Source organism: Zonotrichia albicollis, chromosome 22, assembly GCF_047830755.1.
Source record: "Zonotrichia albicollis isolate bZonAlb1 chromosome 22, bZonAlb1.hap1, whole genome shotgun sequence".
NCBI lineage: Eukaryota > Metazoa > Chordata > Aves > Passeriformes > Passerellidae > Zonotrichia > Zonotrichia albicollis.
Window position 1 is genome coordinate 10,564,524 of NC_133840.1, and position 18,578 is coordinate 10,583,101.

The 18,578-nt window shown below is 50.1% G+C and overlaps 1 protein-coding gene across 6 annotated transcripts in view; it reads right to left on the reverse strand.

Annotated features, from left to right (window-relative positions):
* The window catches only part of CALN1 (calneuron 1), a 168,516-nt gene that overhangs the window by 69,657 nt on the left and 80,281 nt on the right, over positions 1 to 18,578 (reverse strand). For all 6 annotated transcript variants that reach the window (XM_074557253.1, XM_074557254.1, XM_074557256.1 and 3 more), the window contains one exon: positions 3,867 to 4,010. In XM_074557253.1, coding sequence (XP_074413354.1) covers positions 3,867 to 4,010 — 144 coding nt within the window. The remainder of the gene's footprint in view (positions 1 to 3,866; positions 4,011 to 18,578) is intronic.

The window sequence follows — 18,578 nt, forward strand, 5'->3', positions numbered from 1 at the left end:
AATATCAGCCTTCTGAAACATGGAGTTAGATCCTCATCTCTTCCCTCATCCTAAGACCCCTGTGAACACCATCACAATTCCCACTGTAATTCCCAGTGTCATTCCCTGTCACTCCATGTGCCACTCCCTGTGTTATTCCCTGTGCCACTCCCTGTGTCTGTCCCTGGCTCAGTGGCAGGAGGTGACACCAGGTGTGAAGTTCTCTGGTCAGGTCCCTTTGTGCTCAGCCCCAGCCCAGCTCCAGCCCCTGGTTCTCCTGGTTTTTGCTGGCCCTCAGTGAAGTTGGCCAGGGCAGATGCAGCCCCTCTGCCACGCTGGAATTCGCTGATGAAAACTGGATGTTAGGACTGCTCAGACTGGCTCAGCTTAAATCCCCAGCCCTGCCAATTTTCTTACCTCATCTGCAGGCCCTGGCAGCAGTTTTGATGGGAAGGAAGGAATGGATGTCTGGCTGCTCCACCTGCCAGCACATCATAACTCACGGCATGGGGCAGGGATGTGCAGGGGATTTCAGCTCTCCCCAGCTCTCCTGACCCCTGGGGACTCCCCTGAGTGTGACCTTTCATCCACCCGAGCTTCCAACCCATCTAATGCCAGCAAGAACCTGGAAAACCTCAGCAGCCTCCCCAGGAGTAAATGGGAAGGTGGTCAGGCTGTTCCTGGGAGCACTGGGCACAGCCAGCATTCCTGCCCTGCTCCTGCATGCTGCCCTTTCCCAGTGGGAGAGGAGGGAGGAGGCTGCTGCTGGCTTTCACTCCACAGTCCAAGTTAAATCCCAGGAAAAGGTGAAGAATCCATTGGAGAAAAAGTAGCCATAATAATATAAATTCAAGCTGTACACCACTAATTCAATTTGCAGGCAAGGTAAATCTTTCACAGAACATTCCCCTCTTTGCTCAGTGCCTCAGGAATTTCCCATTCCCTGACTTTTTTTAAATCCACGGCCCACTTGACCTTCCCTTGGCAGAGCCCCCAAAGCCCTGCTCCAACACTGCACCAGTAGAGCCAGTTTGGAGCTGGAGGATCAGCTGCCATCCCTGCAGAGAGCACACAGAGCAGCCTGGAAAGCCTCAGCAGGAATTTACCCCTTCCCTCATTCCAGGTTTGACTGCACTCCCCAGCCCGGGTCCCTCCACAGCAGCAGTCTGCACAGAGCGGTGCCAAAGCCTGCCAGAGTCAGGGAAGGACTGGACATGAATCAGAGCTGGGAGCCAAGTCCCAGCACTCTTTTTCCAAAAAAGCTCAGAATTTCGGGAAAAGACCCCAGGAACTGGCAGCACACTGAGCCTGGCTTTGCCAAACCTGAGCCCGAGTCCCTCTCTGCCAGGAAAGGCCAGCACAGCAGGGCAGGGGGCAAACAGCAGCTCTTGGACAGACACTTCTAAAAGTGATGGATTCCTCTCTTCCCCTTTTCTTTAGGGAATAATGAGATCATTCCTACAGCAGATCTCCTGTCCCTGCCAGGCGGTACAGCCCTTTCTGTGCAGGACCTCAGCAGGGTGACAGCCCTGGTGACAACTGTCCTGTGCCTCGCTGGGACATGGGGAATGCCAGGCGGGCAGGGGATGTCACTGCCCCCTCTCCCTGGGCTCTGCTCCCCAGTGTCCCCAAGGGTTTCCCCAGTGTCCCCAAGGATTTCCCCAGTGTCCCCAAGGACTCCAGGCTCTCCTGGATCCCCCAGCCCCTGCTCTGTGCTGGTGTTCACAGGGGTCCAAGGATGAGGGAAGAGATGAGGATCTGACTCCATGTTTCAGAAGGCTTGATTTATTGTTTTATGATATATATTATATTAAAACTATACTGAAAGAATAGAAGAAAGGAGTTCATCAGAAGGCTGGCTAAGAATAGAAAAAGAAGGAATGATAACAAAGGCTTGTGTCTCAGACAGAGTGTCCAAGCCAGCTGACTGTGATTGGCCATTAATTAGAAACAACCCCATGAGACCAATCACAGATGCACCTGTTGCATTCCACAGCAGCAGATAATCAATGTTTACATTTTGTTCCTGAGGCTTCCCAGCTTCTCAGGAGGAAAAATCAGGAAAGGATTTTTCATAAAAGATATGTGTGACACTGCTCTGGCAGGATTCCAGCGTTCCCCCCCGTCACAGCCCTGGGACAGGGTTATCTCTGCACCCCAGCTCCTGGCAGCAGGGAGGGCTCCCCTGCCCAGGACATTTTAAAGGAATTGTTCCTTGTGCTCAGCTCTGCAGCAGCTGAAATCCCTCCCTGGCTCCAGCATCCCGATCCTGCATTTCCCTCCCTAACGGGGGTTCTGTTGCTTTTATTCCCTCAGTAATTGTTTGATGAGTTCTCCCAGCAGGACCTGGCTCGGGATGATTTCACCCCTCAAAACTTCTCCTGGTAGAGCAATCAACACCTCCTTGGAGCAGCTCCCAGCCCAGCAGCTCCGGGACTGTGGGGAATCCTGCTCCAAATGTCACCGGCCAGGGCTGCCCAGGAATGCACAGGGAAAGGTTCAAAGAGCCTTGAGCAAAAATTATCTGTGCAGGGTGGGATTGTTGGGTTGTCTGGGCCAGTCCAGGAGCTGGGCTGGATGATCCTGGGGGTCCCTTCCAATTCAGGATATTCCATGATGGTGATGGTATCAAAGGAATTGCTTCCATCACTTTCAGCCTGGCTCAGCTTCTGATATCCGACTTTGGTTTGTGTTTCAGCTGTGGGATGTCCCCCTCCAGGCTGGGACAGCCCCTCACCACTCTGAGAGGAGACTCAGCTTCTCCTGAGGGGCAGCTCCCATTTCTGCTCTGTGTGACAGGGACAGGGAACGGCTGGAGCTGGGCCAGGGGGGTTTAACCTGGATTTTGGGGGGAAGTTCTTGCCCGTGTGAGAAACGACTGCTCACTTTTTCAAATGTTATTGAACTTTAACAAAAACTACAACCAAGGACTAAATAAGGAAAAATTACAGTGCTGAGAGCCCCCTGTGACTACCAGCCATGTGCTCCTCTACAAAATGGATGCTCTGCTTTTTATATCCTTAGCCCCTCTTAAAGTTTTGTCAGCCAACTCCTTCTGTGCCATCCATTAGTGGAGATCACTTTTTACACATTGAACAGAGGCCAGGTGTTGTTATGCTGTGCTTCCTGGTGACAAGCCAGCCTCCTCTAAATGTCCTGACTACTGAGGCTGTTACAAGGAGAGGAGGGAGAGAGGACTGTGGAATGACATCTTACAATAACATTACCATACATCTGTATAATATCTGCCTCTTAATTATGAGAGCCAACTATTACATTACTTGTCTATAACACCCCCAGGGAATGGTCCCAGCCCTGAGGCTGCCAGAGCTCCAGGAGCTCCCAGAGTGGGATTGTTGGGATTGTGAACTTTGCTCTGGGTTCACCCAGCTGTATCCCACAGGGGATGATCCATCCCTCTTCCATGGATTGCCTGATCCCTGGGATTACCCACAGCAGCTTCACATCTCACCTTGCCCTTTCCTTTTGTGTGGAGAAAACAAAGTTCCCCAGCTCCCTTCCACCCTTCCCTTGGTGAGCAGGAATTGCTGGATGGGGATCCAAGGGCTGCCAACAACTGGGAAAGCCCCTGTGTCACTACAGGACACAAAAGAACACAAGCTCACACTGCTGTTCTCAAGGTGAAGAAAAAAAGGGAAGTTTATTTTCTGCCACTAACATTTATAGTTTTCCAGGAGTGACAGTGGATTGGAGGGTGACAGTGCCACCTCTCCAATGACACTGGACTGACCAACAGTCCATCACCTTTCTCTTCTTCCATAAAGAATGCAAAACAATGAGTTATTTACAGAAAGTGTGTGAGAAAGTTCACTACAAGAATGTCAACATCAGAAGGCTTAGAAAATCTTTAAAAAATCAGCACTCACCATCCATGTCCAGGCGCTGCATGATGATGGCCAGCTCCACCTCACTGGGCATGTAGCCCAGGGAGCGCATGGCCATGCCCAGCTCCTGCTTGGAGATGAAGCCATTCCCATCCCGGTCCAGCACTCGGAAAGCCTCCCGGATCTCTGCGGAGGGAAATGGGAGAAACAACTGCTCACTTTGGAAATTTTCAAAAGTTTATTAAACCTCAATGAAAATACAACAAAAGGACTGTGAAAAAATGCATATTTTATGGTTGGCTTGTCGCAAATATTAAAATGAATATTATATGTGTTATGTTAGAAAGTTATGCTGTATTAATTTTTAATTGGTGTGTCAAATATAGATCTTTAGGTTCTAACATATTTTAAAATAAAAATTTAATAATAAATAATATTTTAAATAATAATTTTTAGGTTATAACATAATGTTAAAATAGAAACTATGCTATGTAAGATACTTCTTAAATAAACGACTCGCACTGGATAGCAGCCACAGGACACCTGAATCTTTCAGAGAAAGAGAATTTATTGCTCCATTATCAGAAGAAACAAACTTCTTCCTGCCTTGCTCAGCCCTGAAGATGCTGTTAGGATTCAGAGGAAGAAGCTGACACTGCCCAGACAGAATCTTGTGTTTGAATGGAATTTATGCATCCTGGATGAGGTGTATGAATATGCAACAGGCTGTTGCTTTTAAGGGTTAATCCTCTGTTAATGTGGGTCCTTTTTCGGGCTTATTTTGCCCAGAAAGAGCCAACTGGACTGTCTGTAACTCTTTGTACTTATTGTCTCATATTGTCCTAATCCAAAATGTCCAAATTATTATTACTCTAATTATATTGCTGTTTTTATAACCGTTTTATTATCATTAAACTTTAAAAATTTTTAAAAAATCAAGTGATTGGCATTTTTTGCAGGACTACATAAGGAAAAATTTGCAGTGCTGGAAACTGCCCCTTGTGCATACCACATGGCCAGTTCATCTTCAAGCTGGGCGCTCAGTGTTTTATACCCCTGGGGTTGCATCAGCCAGCCCTGGCCCCTCCCAAGGTCTGTCACTCAGCTCTTCTGTGCCATTTATCAGTGCAGACAGCTTTGTACCTGGATTGGAGCTCAGGTGTTGCCATGCCCACCCCCTGAGCACCCCCAAGCTTTTCCATTCCCACCTGGCCCATGCCAGGGACACCTGTGCAGCTTCTTTGTGCCTGTGCTGGACAGCCCAGGCTGTGTGATGGCAACAATACAGGGGGGAAAGGGAACTGTGGGGAGAACAGAGGGCATCTAAACCACAATAACATAACTGTACATCACTAAAGCTTTTCTTATTATTCACACAATAGTTATCCCTTAATTGTGACAGCCAATCGTCTCATTATCCATCTATAACAGAAGGGAGAAGGGAGGAACTGCTATGGTGGAGGACTCTGTGGATGCTGAGCACAGAAGCAGCAGCTGCTGCCTTTTCCAAGGTTAATCGTGAATCTTTGATCATCCCAGGGCAGGATGATCAGGATATGTTAATGCACACCCACAAACCTCCATGCATCCAGGATATCCCAAGATCAGAGACACAGAACTGGAAAAGCCTCTAAGATTGGGTCCAACCATTCCCCCAGCACTGCCAAGGCCACCACTGAGCCATGTCCCCATCTGCCACATCCCCAGGGCTGTTAACCCCTCCAGGGACTCCACCCTGTGCCACCCTTCCAGTGAGGAAATAATTCCCAATATCCAACCTGCACCTCTGCTGGCACAACCTGAGGCTGTTTCCTCTTCTGCTGTTGCTGTCACCCTGGGTGATTTCCTTCTCTAGATCCTGCTCTGAGATTTTCTCTAATTTATAACGTTTTTACAGCACTAAACAGCCTCAGATCAATAAAAATACTGATGGAACATAAGGAACCACTTGCATCAATCGTCCTTAGCTTGTCTCAGCTCCTGATATCTGACTTTGGTTTGTTTTTTAACTTTTAACTGCTCCAGCCCGTGGCAGCCACTTGTGTGAGGGGAGACACTGAGGAGCAGCTCCAATCTCTGTTCCTGGGACAGGGACAGAAACAGCTGGGGCTGGGCCAGGGCAGGTTTATGTTGGATTTTGGGAAAGGTTCTTCCCCCAGAGCATGCTGGCACTGCCCAAGGAATGGGCACAGCCCCGAGGCTGCTCCAGATGCTCCAGGGATACCCAGGCTGGGATTGCTGGGGTGTCTGTGCAGGGCCAGGGGCTGGACTGGATGATCCCTGTGGTCTCTTCCCACTCAGGATATTCCATCGTTCCATAATCCACCACCTCAATGTCTCTGCTCACAGACCTCTCAGCTCCCAGCCCCAAACTCCCCAGATCTGCCTCTTGCAAATGCCAGAAATTGTAACTTCCCAGCAGCTGGGAGCCTGTTTCACGGGAAATGTTGGAGCTGAGGAGGGAAAGAGGCGCCAATTCCTCAGTTTTGGTGAAGCAGTCTTTGCCCCATGCTTGGAGAGGGAGTGAGAGGATGCTCCATCATCTCCCACTGGGAATGGGGATTTGGGAACAGCCCAGGGCTCCCTGCAACTGCTCAAAGGAATTTCACCTTCATTTAAAGCATTTCACTGGAGAAGCAGGAGGGAAAACTCATCAGGTTTTTTTGGGAAAAGAACCCCAAACTAATGAAAAATTTCTCCATTCTCCATCAGGAACTGTAGGATGGAAAATATTTGGCCTGCCTGGCATAGTTCAGGCTTTAAGGGAAATATTCCCAGTCCTCCATGGGCTGCCAGAGTCTCCCCCCTCCTGTCCCTCAGGGGCTGCCAGACCCTGCAGAGGGACCTCAGGAAACCTTTGGATGTTCCTAGGAAAAGGCAGGAGCACCAGAGCCCACCAGGGAATGGTTCTGATGGTCTTTGTGAAGCTTTATTTAAAGCTTTACAATTCAAAATCTGCTTCTAAACCACCTCACCCAGGTTCAGCCCATCCCCTGCCCCCCTGCCCCCACCAGACCACTGCCATTTCCAGGGCCAGGATCCTGTTCCTGTTTCCATGACAGGATCCTGATCCCATTTCCCATTCCCATTTCCAGGGGCAGGGTCCTGTTCCCATTTACAGGGCAGAATCCTAATTCCATTTCCAGGGGCGAGATCCTGATCCCATTTCCTGTTCCTATTTCCAGGGGCAGGGTCCTGCTCCCATTTCCAGGGCAGGATCCTGTTCCCATTTCCTGCTCCCATTTCCATGTCTCCCTGCCAGCCCACCCTGCTGGGAGGGAAAGGTGGGGAGGCTGCTCAAAGCTTGGGCTCATAATTCCAGGAGCCTTTGGAGCATTCAGGACTGAATCCCTGAATCCCACCAGACTCTGCAAGCTGCAGGGAAATCTCCTTTCATGTGTGGTCCTGAGAGCTCAGTGCAGTAAATATTACCCCCAGATCAATTAATGGGAAAAGGAACTTGTGGCAGCTGAAGGCAGAAGAATGAGATTCATTGCATGGAGAGGATTTTAAGAAGTAAAACATGAATCTGGAAAAGTTTACATGTGAGACTGATCCAAATGCCAGGGGTAAATGCCAGGGATAAAGGACACGTGTCCAGGGCTCTGCTGGGGAATATCCACACAGCAGCTCCAGCTTAGGGCCCTCTCCAGGCACACCCATCCCAAAAGCTGCATTAACAGCACTCAACCCTTGAGCCTTGAGCAGAGCAAACCCCCGCACACACATTTGGGGCTTTCTGTTCCTCTCAAAGACCTGAACTTCAGACCACGCTTGGCACACCCTCCCCAGATCCACTGCCATCACCAACCAGAGCCTTTCCCCTCCCCACTCTATAAATACCACTTGTGCAGAGGTAGATATGAGCTATTTATAGGCTGAACACACTGTACAGGGAGCAGTGTGACCTCAGGCAGAGCCTCCTCCTGATCTTACATGGAACAGCTCCTCCTCGTGCCCTTCTCTTCCCAGGGGTTATTCCCAGGCTCCTGCAGGTGCTGCCCATCCTGAGCACCCTCCCCAGCCCAGCCCTGCTCCCAAACCCCACTCCAGGGCCTTGTGGCCCCTGGCTGCCCCTCACCTTCCTCTCCAGCTGTTCCATTTCATTACCCAAAGCTAAAAATACAGCCTCCCTTTCCCCAGATGCCTTTCCCCACCAAGTCTCCATGGCAACAGATGTTCCCGGCTCAGAGCTGCGAGGGGATGTGGTCCATGGAGTCAGTCTCTCCACAGACAGTGCTGGGGCTTGGAGAAGCTTTGGGATCTTTCCTATTCCAGCATCTCCACAGGGATGCTTTGCCCTAATCCAAAATAGCAGAGCCCTGTTCTGGCTTTAAGGATCACAGGGGGGAGGGTGTTGAGGAGCTGCTGCCCCAGGAGCTGCCCTGTCCCCCTGCCCAGCCTGGGTGGCAGCAGGGAAAACCAAGCACATGGGGATCAGAAATCTCAATATTTATTCCTCTTTCCCTAAGCAGTGCCTTCATTTACTCCCAAACGTGGGCAGCTGACACAGAAGTGTACCAGAGGATAAAAGGGGGAGGAGATCCCAGGAAAAATCAGAGGACAGGAAACTCATCCTGCCCCATGCAATCCCATAGTCCTGCAGGGATTGGGGTAGGGAGGGACCAAGGCTCCTCTGGTTCCACTATCCCAGGCTGCTCCAAGCCCCGGCCAGCCCTGGCCACCCCATCATCCCAATTAACACCTTCGTTAATGACCTCAGAGAGCAGCAGCCACATGAATTTAATTCCCAAGTGATCCAAGACTGGGAAGAACTTGAAGGGTGCAAGTCCAGCGAGGAGAAAGGAACAAATCAGTGAGGGTTTGGGGGCAGCAGGAGCAGAGCTGGCCCTAAAAGCTTTCCCAGGAAAGTTTATCCTGATGTTCCTCCCTGGGTGTGAAGATTCCCGTTCCCCAGCAGCCCAGAGCACAGCACTCCCTTCCCAGAGTTATTTGAGCATTCCAGAGCTGTGGAGGGGAAGGGGGGGAGAGATGTGTTTGCTTTTAATTCATTCCTTCTCTCTGCTGCCATTGAACAGCTGCACTTTACAGCATCCCGATTACCCAGCACATGTCCCATCAACCCCTCCTCCGGGAGAAGGAGGGGAGAAGCAGGGAAAGGAGGGGAGAAGCAGGGAAAGGAGGGTTCTTCATTACCTTTCTGAAGGGCACCAACAGCGCTGCCAGAGCCGGCCCTGACACCCAGCCTAAAAGTGCTTCACTGCCCCAAATCCATCCTCATCCTGCCCTCCCGCTAATCCCGCTCCATCCCCATCCCTATCCCTGCTTCATCCCTCTCCCTGCTCCATCCCATCCCTCCCCATCCCTCTCCCCACTCCAGCCCGACCTTCCCGCTCATCTCTCTCCCTGGCCGGGTTTATTTCCAGTGATTTCCCTGGGCACCCATCGTCATTCTGTTGTGTCTCCCGGACGAGGATGAACAATTCCCCGGAGAATTAATTCCATCACATGCCCTGGGGTGGTTTGGGGTGTAAATCCCACCCCAAAAGTGTCATTACCCCGCTGTCATTGGGGAGATAAGAGCCGAGATAACGCCGCCCCAAATCTCCCCACTCATTGCATCCTTAATTGTCCTTAATTGCACCTTTGGGCCCCCGAGTACGGAGGGAAGGATCTGAAAGCTGCAAACAGCTCGTCCTTGAGTGAACCGGGGAGTGAGGCTTGGCACTACTACGGCTAAAAATTGGAAATTTCCAGCCCTCCATCTGCTATTCTCACTCTTGTTTTTTTGGGTGGGTTTTTTTTCCCTGCCGCAAATTGCAACGAAGTGTCAAAATAATCCTGTTTTTATCTAATGGCAACGCCCCCCCAGCGTATTCCAATGGGAAGTGTCAAAATATTTCCCTCAGTTTTTGGGATCTCAGTGGAGCAGCTCAGCAGTGCTCTCACTGTGCCCTGGGCTCACAACTCAATATTGGGGCTGCTCTGGCCTCAGGGGGATTGTTTGTCACAGAATTGGGCAGATTTTTATTCATCTCTCCCTTCCCAAAGAAAAAAATTGATTTGTGGAAAAGACATTTGTGGTGCTTCTGCTCCCAAGCACATTGAACATTTCCAGGTAACCTTTGGGTGTGGATGTGACAGGTTAAACAGATAAACTTTCACCGGCATTATTGTCCTAGAGAAGTTGTGAGAATGCTCAGAGAAAGAATTAAATTAATTCTTTTCTTAATCTCTGCACCTGGTGCTTCCACAAATGTGGAACATTTGTAGGTGATGTTTATGGAAAGATATTTTACAAAAAGGTGTTGTTCCTAATTAACCAGTGGTGTGAGGGGTGTTGTTTAAGGACCAATCAGGTTCTGGATGACCAACCCGGTTCTAGATCCTGTCTGTAGATATGTTTAGTTCCTAATAAATCTCACTTCATCCCTTCTGAGCATGGAGTCAATGTCGCCTCTCTTCAGCCAGTTTCTAACTCAACGGTGACATTTGGGAGCTGCCATTCCCATGGAAATGCAGGGCAGAATGAGAGGTGCTGCTCCCACATCCACCCTCAAAGGGAAGCTCCTCAAGGATTGGGAACCCTTGAGGGCAGGCTGGGGACAGCAGCACTGTGATCCTGCAGGTGTTGGAAGGATCTGGCAAACCAGCGGCTTCCACTGTTGTGTACCAATTTCCCTGCTGTGGAAATCCCTGCAGGACAGAGCAGGGCTCAACCAGCAAAGAAGGGTGAGGCTGGAGAGGCCGTGCTCTGAACCCCCCTGTAAATCAGGAGGAAGAACCAAGCTGTCAGTGCCTGGGGAATAATCAGGAGGAACAATCACCTTCTCTCTGTGCTGGGAAAGGGCCAGGCTGGGCCTGAGGAATGAGTTTGGAATCAGGGAAGTGAGGAGGGTGATGGAGAGGAAGGCAGGACTCAGCTCATGGAATCTTGGGATGGTTTGGGTTGGAGGGAAGCTCAAAACCCACCCCAGTGCCACCCCTGCCATGGCAAGGACACCTCCCACTGTCCCAGGCTGCTCCAAGCCCCCATGTCCAGCCTGGCCTTGGGCACTGCCAGGGATCCAGGGGCAGCCCCAGCTGTGCCAGGGCCTGCCCACCCTCACAGGGCTTTGATTTCCACCTCTGATTGGACAGGAAGAGGGAGGGGACATTCCAGGGACAAGGAAAAGCCATTTCAGGTGAGGAGCACCACTGGTATGAGGGGATTTGGGCTCAAGGAGGAAGTTCCAGGGGTGAGCATTGGGAAATGGGGCTCTGTCTGTTCGGGACAGCTTTGGTGACCAAGTCACCTCCAGCAGCATCACCCTCAGCCTCCAGGGACCTCTTCCAGCCTGCTGAGAACATTTTTATTCCAAATACTTCAGTCTTGGTATCCTTTATCAAATATTTCAGTGCACACTGCAGCAGTTGGCATAAATACACAGAGATTCCAGGGTCATTCCTACAGGTGATCCCAGGGTAATTCCTACAGGTTATTTCATGGTAATTCCTACAGGTGATTCCATGGTCATTCTTACAGGAGATTCCATGGTAATTCCTACAGGTGATTACAGGGTAATTCCTACAGGTGATTCCATGGTCATTCCTACAGGTGATTCCAGGCTAATTCCTACAGGTGATCCCAGGGTAATTCCTACAGGTTATCTCATGTCCTTACAGCTGATTTCATGTTAATTCCTACAAATGATTCTACGCTAATTCTTACAGATAATTTCCTGTTCTTACAGGTGAGTCCATGTTAATTCCTGCAGATGATTCCATGTTAATTCCTAGAGATTATTCCATGTTAATTCCTACAGACAATTCCATGTTAATCCTTACAGATAATTTCCTGTTCCCACAGATTATTCCATGTGAATTCCTAAATGAGGGCTCATGTTCTGAGCTGTCACTGCTTGAAACCTTTCCTCAGCTCACTGCCCTCCCCTCCTGCTGCACCCCTGGCTCCCTGCATCTCCCCCAGGGTTTTTTGGGCACCCAGCCCTGGAATTCTGATCAGCAGCACCAGGACAGGGGCTCTGCCCAAGCCAAAGGCCTAATTCTACTCCCTGAATAAAAAATCAGCTTTTTGTGCCACATCCACTGCAAATCACTGTCCCCCTGCAGAGATGGGTGTGGGGACAGCACCTCACACCCACTCCAGGGGGGTTTGGCCCCCTGGCACAAACTGTGTGACCCTGTGCCACCACAGAGACCCTTCCTCTGCCTCGTCCAACACAAACCCTCTGAGAGAGAGGGGCTCCAAACACCCAGACAAATCCAGGGAATGCCACAGCACTGGCACAGGCTCCTCCTGGGCTTCCCTGCCGTGGATTATTGACCATGGAAATGCCCTGGGAGCAGCCCCAGAGCTCCCCTGCCCTCGGGGTCCTCCCCAGCTCTGCTCCCCAGGTGGGGCTGGTCCAGAGCCAGGAATTCTGTGGGGCTTCCTGCAAGTTCCATAAACCAGGATGGGCAAGGCCAGGGAAAAATGGGTTACCCAGCTTAGATGGAAAAGGAAAAAGAAGAAGAAAATGAGACAGAAAAAGAAAAATAAATAGAAAGTTTTAGAAAAAGAGATAAAAAGAGAAAAAGGAAAAATAATAAAGAGAAGAGATGGAAGAGAATAAGAGAAGAGATGGAAGAAAATAAAAGAAAGGAAAAAGAGAAAAGAAAGGAAAAGGGGGAAAAGAAGGAGGAGGAAGAAGAAAGGAGGAAGAAAAAGGATGAAGAAGAAGAAGAAAAAGAAGAAAACAAGAAAGAAGAAGAAGGGAGAAGGAGAAGATGAAGAAGAAAGGAAAATAAGAAATAAGAAGGAAGGAGAAGAAGAAGTAAAAAGAAAAAGAAAGAAGAAAAAAGAAGGAGAAGAAGGAAAAAAAAAAAAAGAAGAAGAAAAGGAAAGAAGAAGAAGAAGGAAAAAAAACCCCACCCCAACACCCACACTGAAAGGAGATTAGTGCTACAAGGCAGATAAATTCCAGATTCACGCTACAACTTTTGTTTACAACTCCAGAACCCGCTGCTAAAAGGCTGAATGAGGAGGGAATAAATTTCCAGTGTTTTCCAAAGAAAGCTCCATCTCCCTTTCACAGCTCTCTGTATCAGCAAACAGCCTTCTCCCCTCCTCCTCCTTCCAGAGCAGCACGGAGCAGAGCACTGCCCTCCCTGAGCCTCCCCCGCTGCAGCTCCCGCTCATCCTGCTTGTCCTGGACATCCCTGAATCCCTCACATCCCTCAATCCCTCACATCCCTCAATCCCCTCACATCCCTGAATCCCTCAATCCCTCACATCCCTCAATCCCTCACATACCTCAATCCCTCACATCCCTCACATCCCCCAATCCCTCACATCCCTCAATCCCTCACATCCCTCAATCCCTCACATCCCTCAATCCCCTCACATCCCTCAATCCCCTCACATCCCTCAATCCCTCACATTCCCCAATCCCTCACATCCCTCGCATCCCTCACATCCCCTCACATCCCCCAATCCCTCACATCCCTGAATCCCTCACATCCCCCAATCTCTCACATCCCTCACACCCCTCACATCCCCCAATCCCTCACATCCCCTAATCCCTCACATCCCCCAATCCCTCCCATCCCTGCTCTCCCAGCAGCCATGTGGGATTGTTCCCTGTGGTTGCAGGATGGAATTTTGATCCTGCCCTGATTTCCTACTGGAATGAACTCTGTAGGTCTCCAACCAGTAGCTCTCAGTCTGTGCCCAGTAGGAAGCAGTTGTTCTCCCTGCATGTGCAGCTCCTTCCCTGGACCTCCCAGGGCGTCAGCTGAACCTTGAGCCCTCTCTGTTGGGAATTTGCTGCCCAGTATTCCTGTGCCATGTGGAATCATGTCCTTGGGACAGCCCATAGGGATATTTTTACAAACTCTGAGACCTGACTCTGACAAAAAGGATGGCTTGGGATCCTCCTCCCCATGCCAAACTCACCCTTCAGAAGCACAGGCAGTGCCTGCAGCAGGTTTTCCTGGAGTTCCATTGCTCTCCCAACCCCTGTGCCTTTAATTAACTTTCCATTAAGTCCAGCTTAACAAGGCCTTACTGTGGTTTTACTCAGGACCAGAGAAGGACCTTAGACCCTGCTGAGTGTGCTCAGGACTCAGGAGTTGAGCCCACAGTGAAATATTCCTTCTCACTCCCCCAAATCCTCCAGGTGGGACAGGAACAGCACCTCCAGCATCCCTCTCATCCCTTTCCTCTCAGCAGACTTCACAGAATCACAGAATGGGTTGGGTTGGAAGGGACCTTAAAGCCCACCCAGTGCCACCCCTGCTATGGCAGGGACACCTCCCACTGTCCCAGGCTGCTCCAAGCTCCAGGGGCAGCCACCCTCTGCATTCCCGCATCCTTGTTTCTCCAATATCCCCATCCAAGGTGAGCAGCTGCCCCTGGGAAGGACCTGCCTCTGGTTTCATGCTTTTCATCCAAAATTCCCTATTCCTGAGCGTTTTCTGCTCTCCAAGTCCCAGAATCTTTTCTATCCTGGAAAAATCTTTTCTCCACTAAGTCCTGAGTGATTCTAGCACAGAAATGCTTCTCTGAGAGCACAGCTGGTGGTCAGAAGCCCAGCAATGAATCCCACTCCACACATCCTGTCTGTCCCTGCCTCCTCCCTGCTGGGAGCTCAGGGCAGGAGCCTCAGTCCTGGCTCCAGAGCAGGAGAGAGGCAGCACCAGCCCTGTTTGGGAAGGAAACTCTGGGAAGGACTTGGCCATGCCAGAATTCCCCTCCTGGCTCCAGCCTCAGACACAAACTCTGCTCTTTGTGCACAGAACCCCAACCCTGTGTGCAGATTTTTGCCCTTGCTTTGGAGCAGTTTTCCCCATTGTTTTCCCCTTTCCCTAAATTGGGCACTTTCCCATTTGGGGGCTGCCAATCTGTGTCATCTCCAAATTGCACCCAGCACTTTCACTTCCCAAGGGATCTCTGCACATCCCCAAATCCCTGAGGAACTGGAACGGCCCAGCAGGTGAGGGGTTGTGACCTCAGTCCTCAGCACCTGAACCTGCAGCCCCAGGCTCCTCAATGCCCCTGGAAATTCCCAAAAAAACTCAGAATTTTCGTCAGGTAGAGAGCAGATAGCAGCAAGGGCAGATGGAGCAATCCCACAGCAGCAGAGGGAAGGGCTGGGAACTGCTCAGAGCTGGAGACAGAAATCACAATTCCATTTTCAATTGGAATTGGGGCAGCTTGGCTGCGTCTTCCTCAGCCTCTTGGCAGCTGGGATGAAGCAAAAAGGGTTAATTGCAAATATTCTGGCCAAAAGAAAGGTGAGGAAAACTCAGAAAAAGAAGATAAAGAAGAAGAAAATGAGAAAGAAAAAGAGGGAAAAGAAGAGAAGATAAAAGAAAAAGAAAAAAAAAAGAGAAAAAGGTAAAAAGAAAAAATAATTAAAAATTTGAAAAAATGAAAGGGAAAGAAAAAGGAAAATTAAAACAAAAAGGGAAGAGGAAAAGGAAAGGAAAAAAGGAAAAAGGAAAAAAGAAAAAGAAAAAAAGAAAAAGAAAAAGAAAAAGAAAAAGAAAAAGAAAAAGAAAAAGAAAAAGGGTAAAAAGGAAAATGAAAACAAAAAGAAACAATAAAAAGAGAGAAAAGGAAAAATTAAAAAGGAAAAGGAAAAAGGAACGGGAAAAGGAAAAGGAAAAGGAAAAGGAAAAGGAAAAGGAAAAGGAAAAGGAAAAGGAAAAGGAAAAGGAAAAGGAAAAGGAGCTTTTGGGCAGCCTGGCTGCCTCTTCAGCATTCTGGCACCTGGGATCAGGCCCCCATGGAGCAAAAGGCTCCAAATATTTTGGCCAAAAGAAAGGTGAGGGGATTTGGGAATTTGGGAACTTGGCCCCTGGTTTGCTTTGCTTTCCTTGCCGTGGCTCTACAGTGGAACAGAACCAAAGCTCATCCATCATTCCTGCTGGGAATGGGTTCCAAAAAAGGCTTCACCCCACTGAAGTCCCAGTATTTCATGGCCCTGTTATTTATTTTTTTAAACATTGAAATCATCAATTCCAAAGGAAATATTGCAGCATTCCCAAAAGGAAGCCCTTCCATTATTTCTGGCTGAAAGGGTCACTGTCAACAGGGAATGGAATCAAATCTGCATTTTGGGGATGGAAAAGGTTTCCATGGAAGAATTCCAATTGGTGAAGTCTAAAGCAGTTTGGGAAAGCTTTTCCCAAAGCACCACTGGGTTTTTTCCCTTAAGGACATGGAGCCCCAAAAAGTCCCACAGCAACACTTCAGCCCCTCTGAACAACTGACACAGCTCCAGCAGCTTTGGCAGCAATTCCCAAGTATTGCCCTGTGCAGAGAGCAGCAAACTCATTGCAAACCTCTCCAAAAATCTGAATTTTACCCTGGAGCTGCATTGTGAGTGCTCATTTGCTCTGGCTGAAGGTCCATCCATAACACCACAAGTGATGCTGGGACTGGAATTCCCCTGGATTTGATCTCCAGGCAGATCCTGGCACATGGGACAGGGTCTGTTCTGTATTTGTTGTCCCCAACAGTACAAAAAATAGGCCCAGCCTGATTTCCAACCAAAGAAATCAGGGAGAGGAACTGGAAAGGCAGTTTCAAACATCCACCTCTGAAATGTAAAAGGATAATTGGAAATGTAGAGGGATATTTGGAAATGTAAAGGGATATTTGGAAACGTAAAGGGATATATGGAAATGTAAAGGGATATTTGGAAGCTGCTCACTGATGGGAACAAATTCAGTCTTGTGATTTGGGGGCTCCATTCCTGAAGGAGACTCAGTGGAACCTGCCAGGTCCCAGGGACATGAGGGACCTGCAAGGACCCTCCCAGTTCTGCAAATCCAGAGGGAATTTCCACTTCCAAAGTACTTAATAGCAGGTGTAGGAGAAGCTTTCCTGGGTTTCTTTTCCCTCTGTTTACCTTTTGCAGAAAACAGGAAAAACTGTTGTACTATAAACCTTGAATCCTCCAAATGTTCCAGAAGAGTGACTGAAATATTTGCATTTCTCTCATGTTTGGTTGTTTGAATGGAACTGCAATTTCTGCACATCAAAGGCCTGTTAGAATAAAGCCTCTCTGAGAATAAATCCCTGTTCTGTCTTTGTGTGCTGTGTACCTGAAAGCAGTCCTTGAGAATTCCACTGGAAAAATGTGTTGGAGGCAAGCACAGACAATCCAGCTTGGAAAGGATTGCCTTCCTTGCAAGCTTTAATGATACTTTCAATAATGCTGAAGAACTAATTTCTTTTCATTTCCTACCTTTTGCTAACATATTTTTCTTTTTATTTTCACTCTTTTTTTTGTTCCATCCCAAAAGCAGGAGCTTGGCAGCTCTTCCTCTGGTGGAATGAAAACAAACATTGCTGGAACGAGGAAGAGAAGTGAGATTTGGGCTCTTTGCTGGTGCTGACTGCTTGGACTGGGACACCAAAACTCGGCATAGTTATTTTATTGCCTGCAGATGATCAGATCCATCTGGGTGAGAAAGCAGTTGGCAGAACCCCCCTGGGAAGCTCTTCCAAGGGGTAACAGTCTCTGAAGGCACTGTGGAGTGGATGAATTTTAAATCCTTCCCAGGTTACATTCCCAGATCCTGGGAGCAGCCCCAAAGCCCCTCGGTGCGCATCAAATACCAGAGAAGGGGAACCTGAACCTTTCTGGTTCTGGCTCAGGATGACCCCAGCAGATGCCCAGGTGGCATCGTGGGCTGTATCGAAAGCAGAGTGACCAGGGCAGGGATTGTTCCTTTTGTCCCCCTCTGTCCCCCATGCTGGCCCTGCTGAGGTCCTTGAGGGCTGTGTCCAGTCCTGAGCCCCTCAGGATGGGAGAGCCCTGAGGGTCTGGAGCCCCAGGAGCAGCTGAGGGAGCTGGGCAGGGGCTCAGCCTGGAGCAAAGGAGGCTCAGGGGGCCCTTGTGGCTCTGCACAGCTCCTGACAGGAGGGCACAGCCGGGGGGGTCGGGCTGTGCTCCAGGGAACAGGAACAGGAGCAGAGGGAACGGCCTCAGGCTGGGCCAGGGCAGGGGCAGCTCTGGGTGCTGTGTCCAGCTCTGGATCCCCAGCACAGCAGGGACAGCAGCTCCTGCAGCGGGGCCAGCTCAGGCTGTGAGGATGAGGAGGGCCTGGAGCATCTCTGTGCCCAGCAAAGGCTGAGGGAGCTGCGGCTGCTCAGGCTGGAGAGGAGCCCCAGCTGAGAGGGGCCCTCAGGCCTGGCTGTCCCTGTGTGCAGGGAGGGGCAGAGCAGGGCCCAGGCTCTGCTCCAGGCCCAGCAGTGGCACCAGAGCCACAGGCAGAGCCTGAGCCCAGCACTGCCCCTGCCCAGGAGGCACAACTTGTGCCCTGGGCAGTGCCCAGCCCTGAGCAGGCTGCCCAGGGAGGGGCTGGAGTCTCCCTCAGCACTGGGGATCCTGCAGAGCCCTGTGCACACAATGCTGTGCCCTGTGCTCTGGGATGGCCCTGCCTGAGCACGGAGGCGCCACCAGGGACCCTCTGGGCCCCGCCCAGCCTGGCCCATCATTCCAGGATTCTGGGATACTCAGGAGAAGCAAGATCCACGCCAGGATTGCCCTGTCAGTGTGTCACAGATCACAGACTTTGGGATGGAGATAAGGACACCAAAAGTGAGTGGCACGGAAAGCTCAGCACAGCACAAAGGCTGCTCCTCCCTCCAGCACCTGGGCTGGAAACCAGCCTGGCTCATCCCAGTAAAACTACAGGTGGATTCCATCACATCTCCCATTTCCCAAGTGTTTGTTCCCATCCAGATGGATGCACTGAACACCAGAGCTGCCTTCAGAGGCTGTTTTGTGCTTGAGA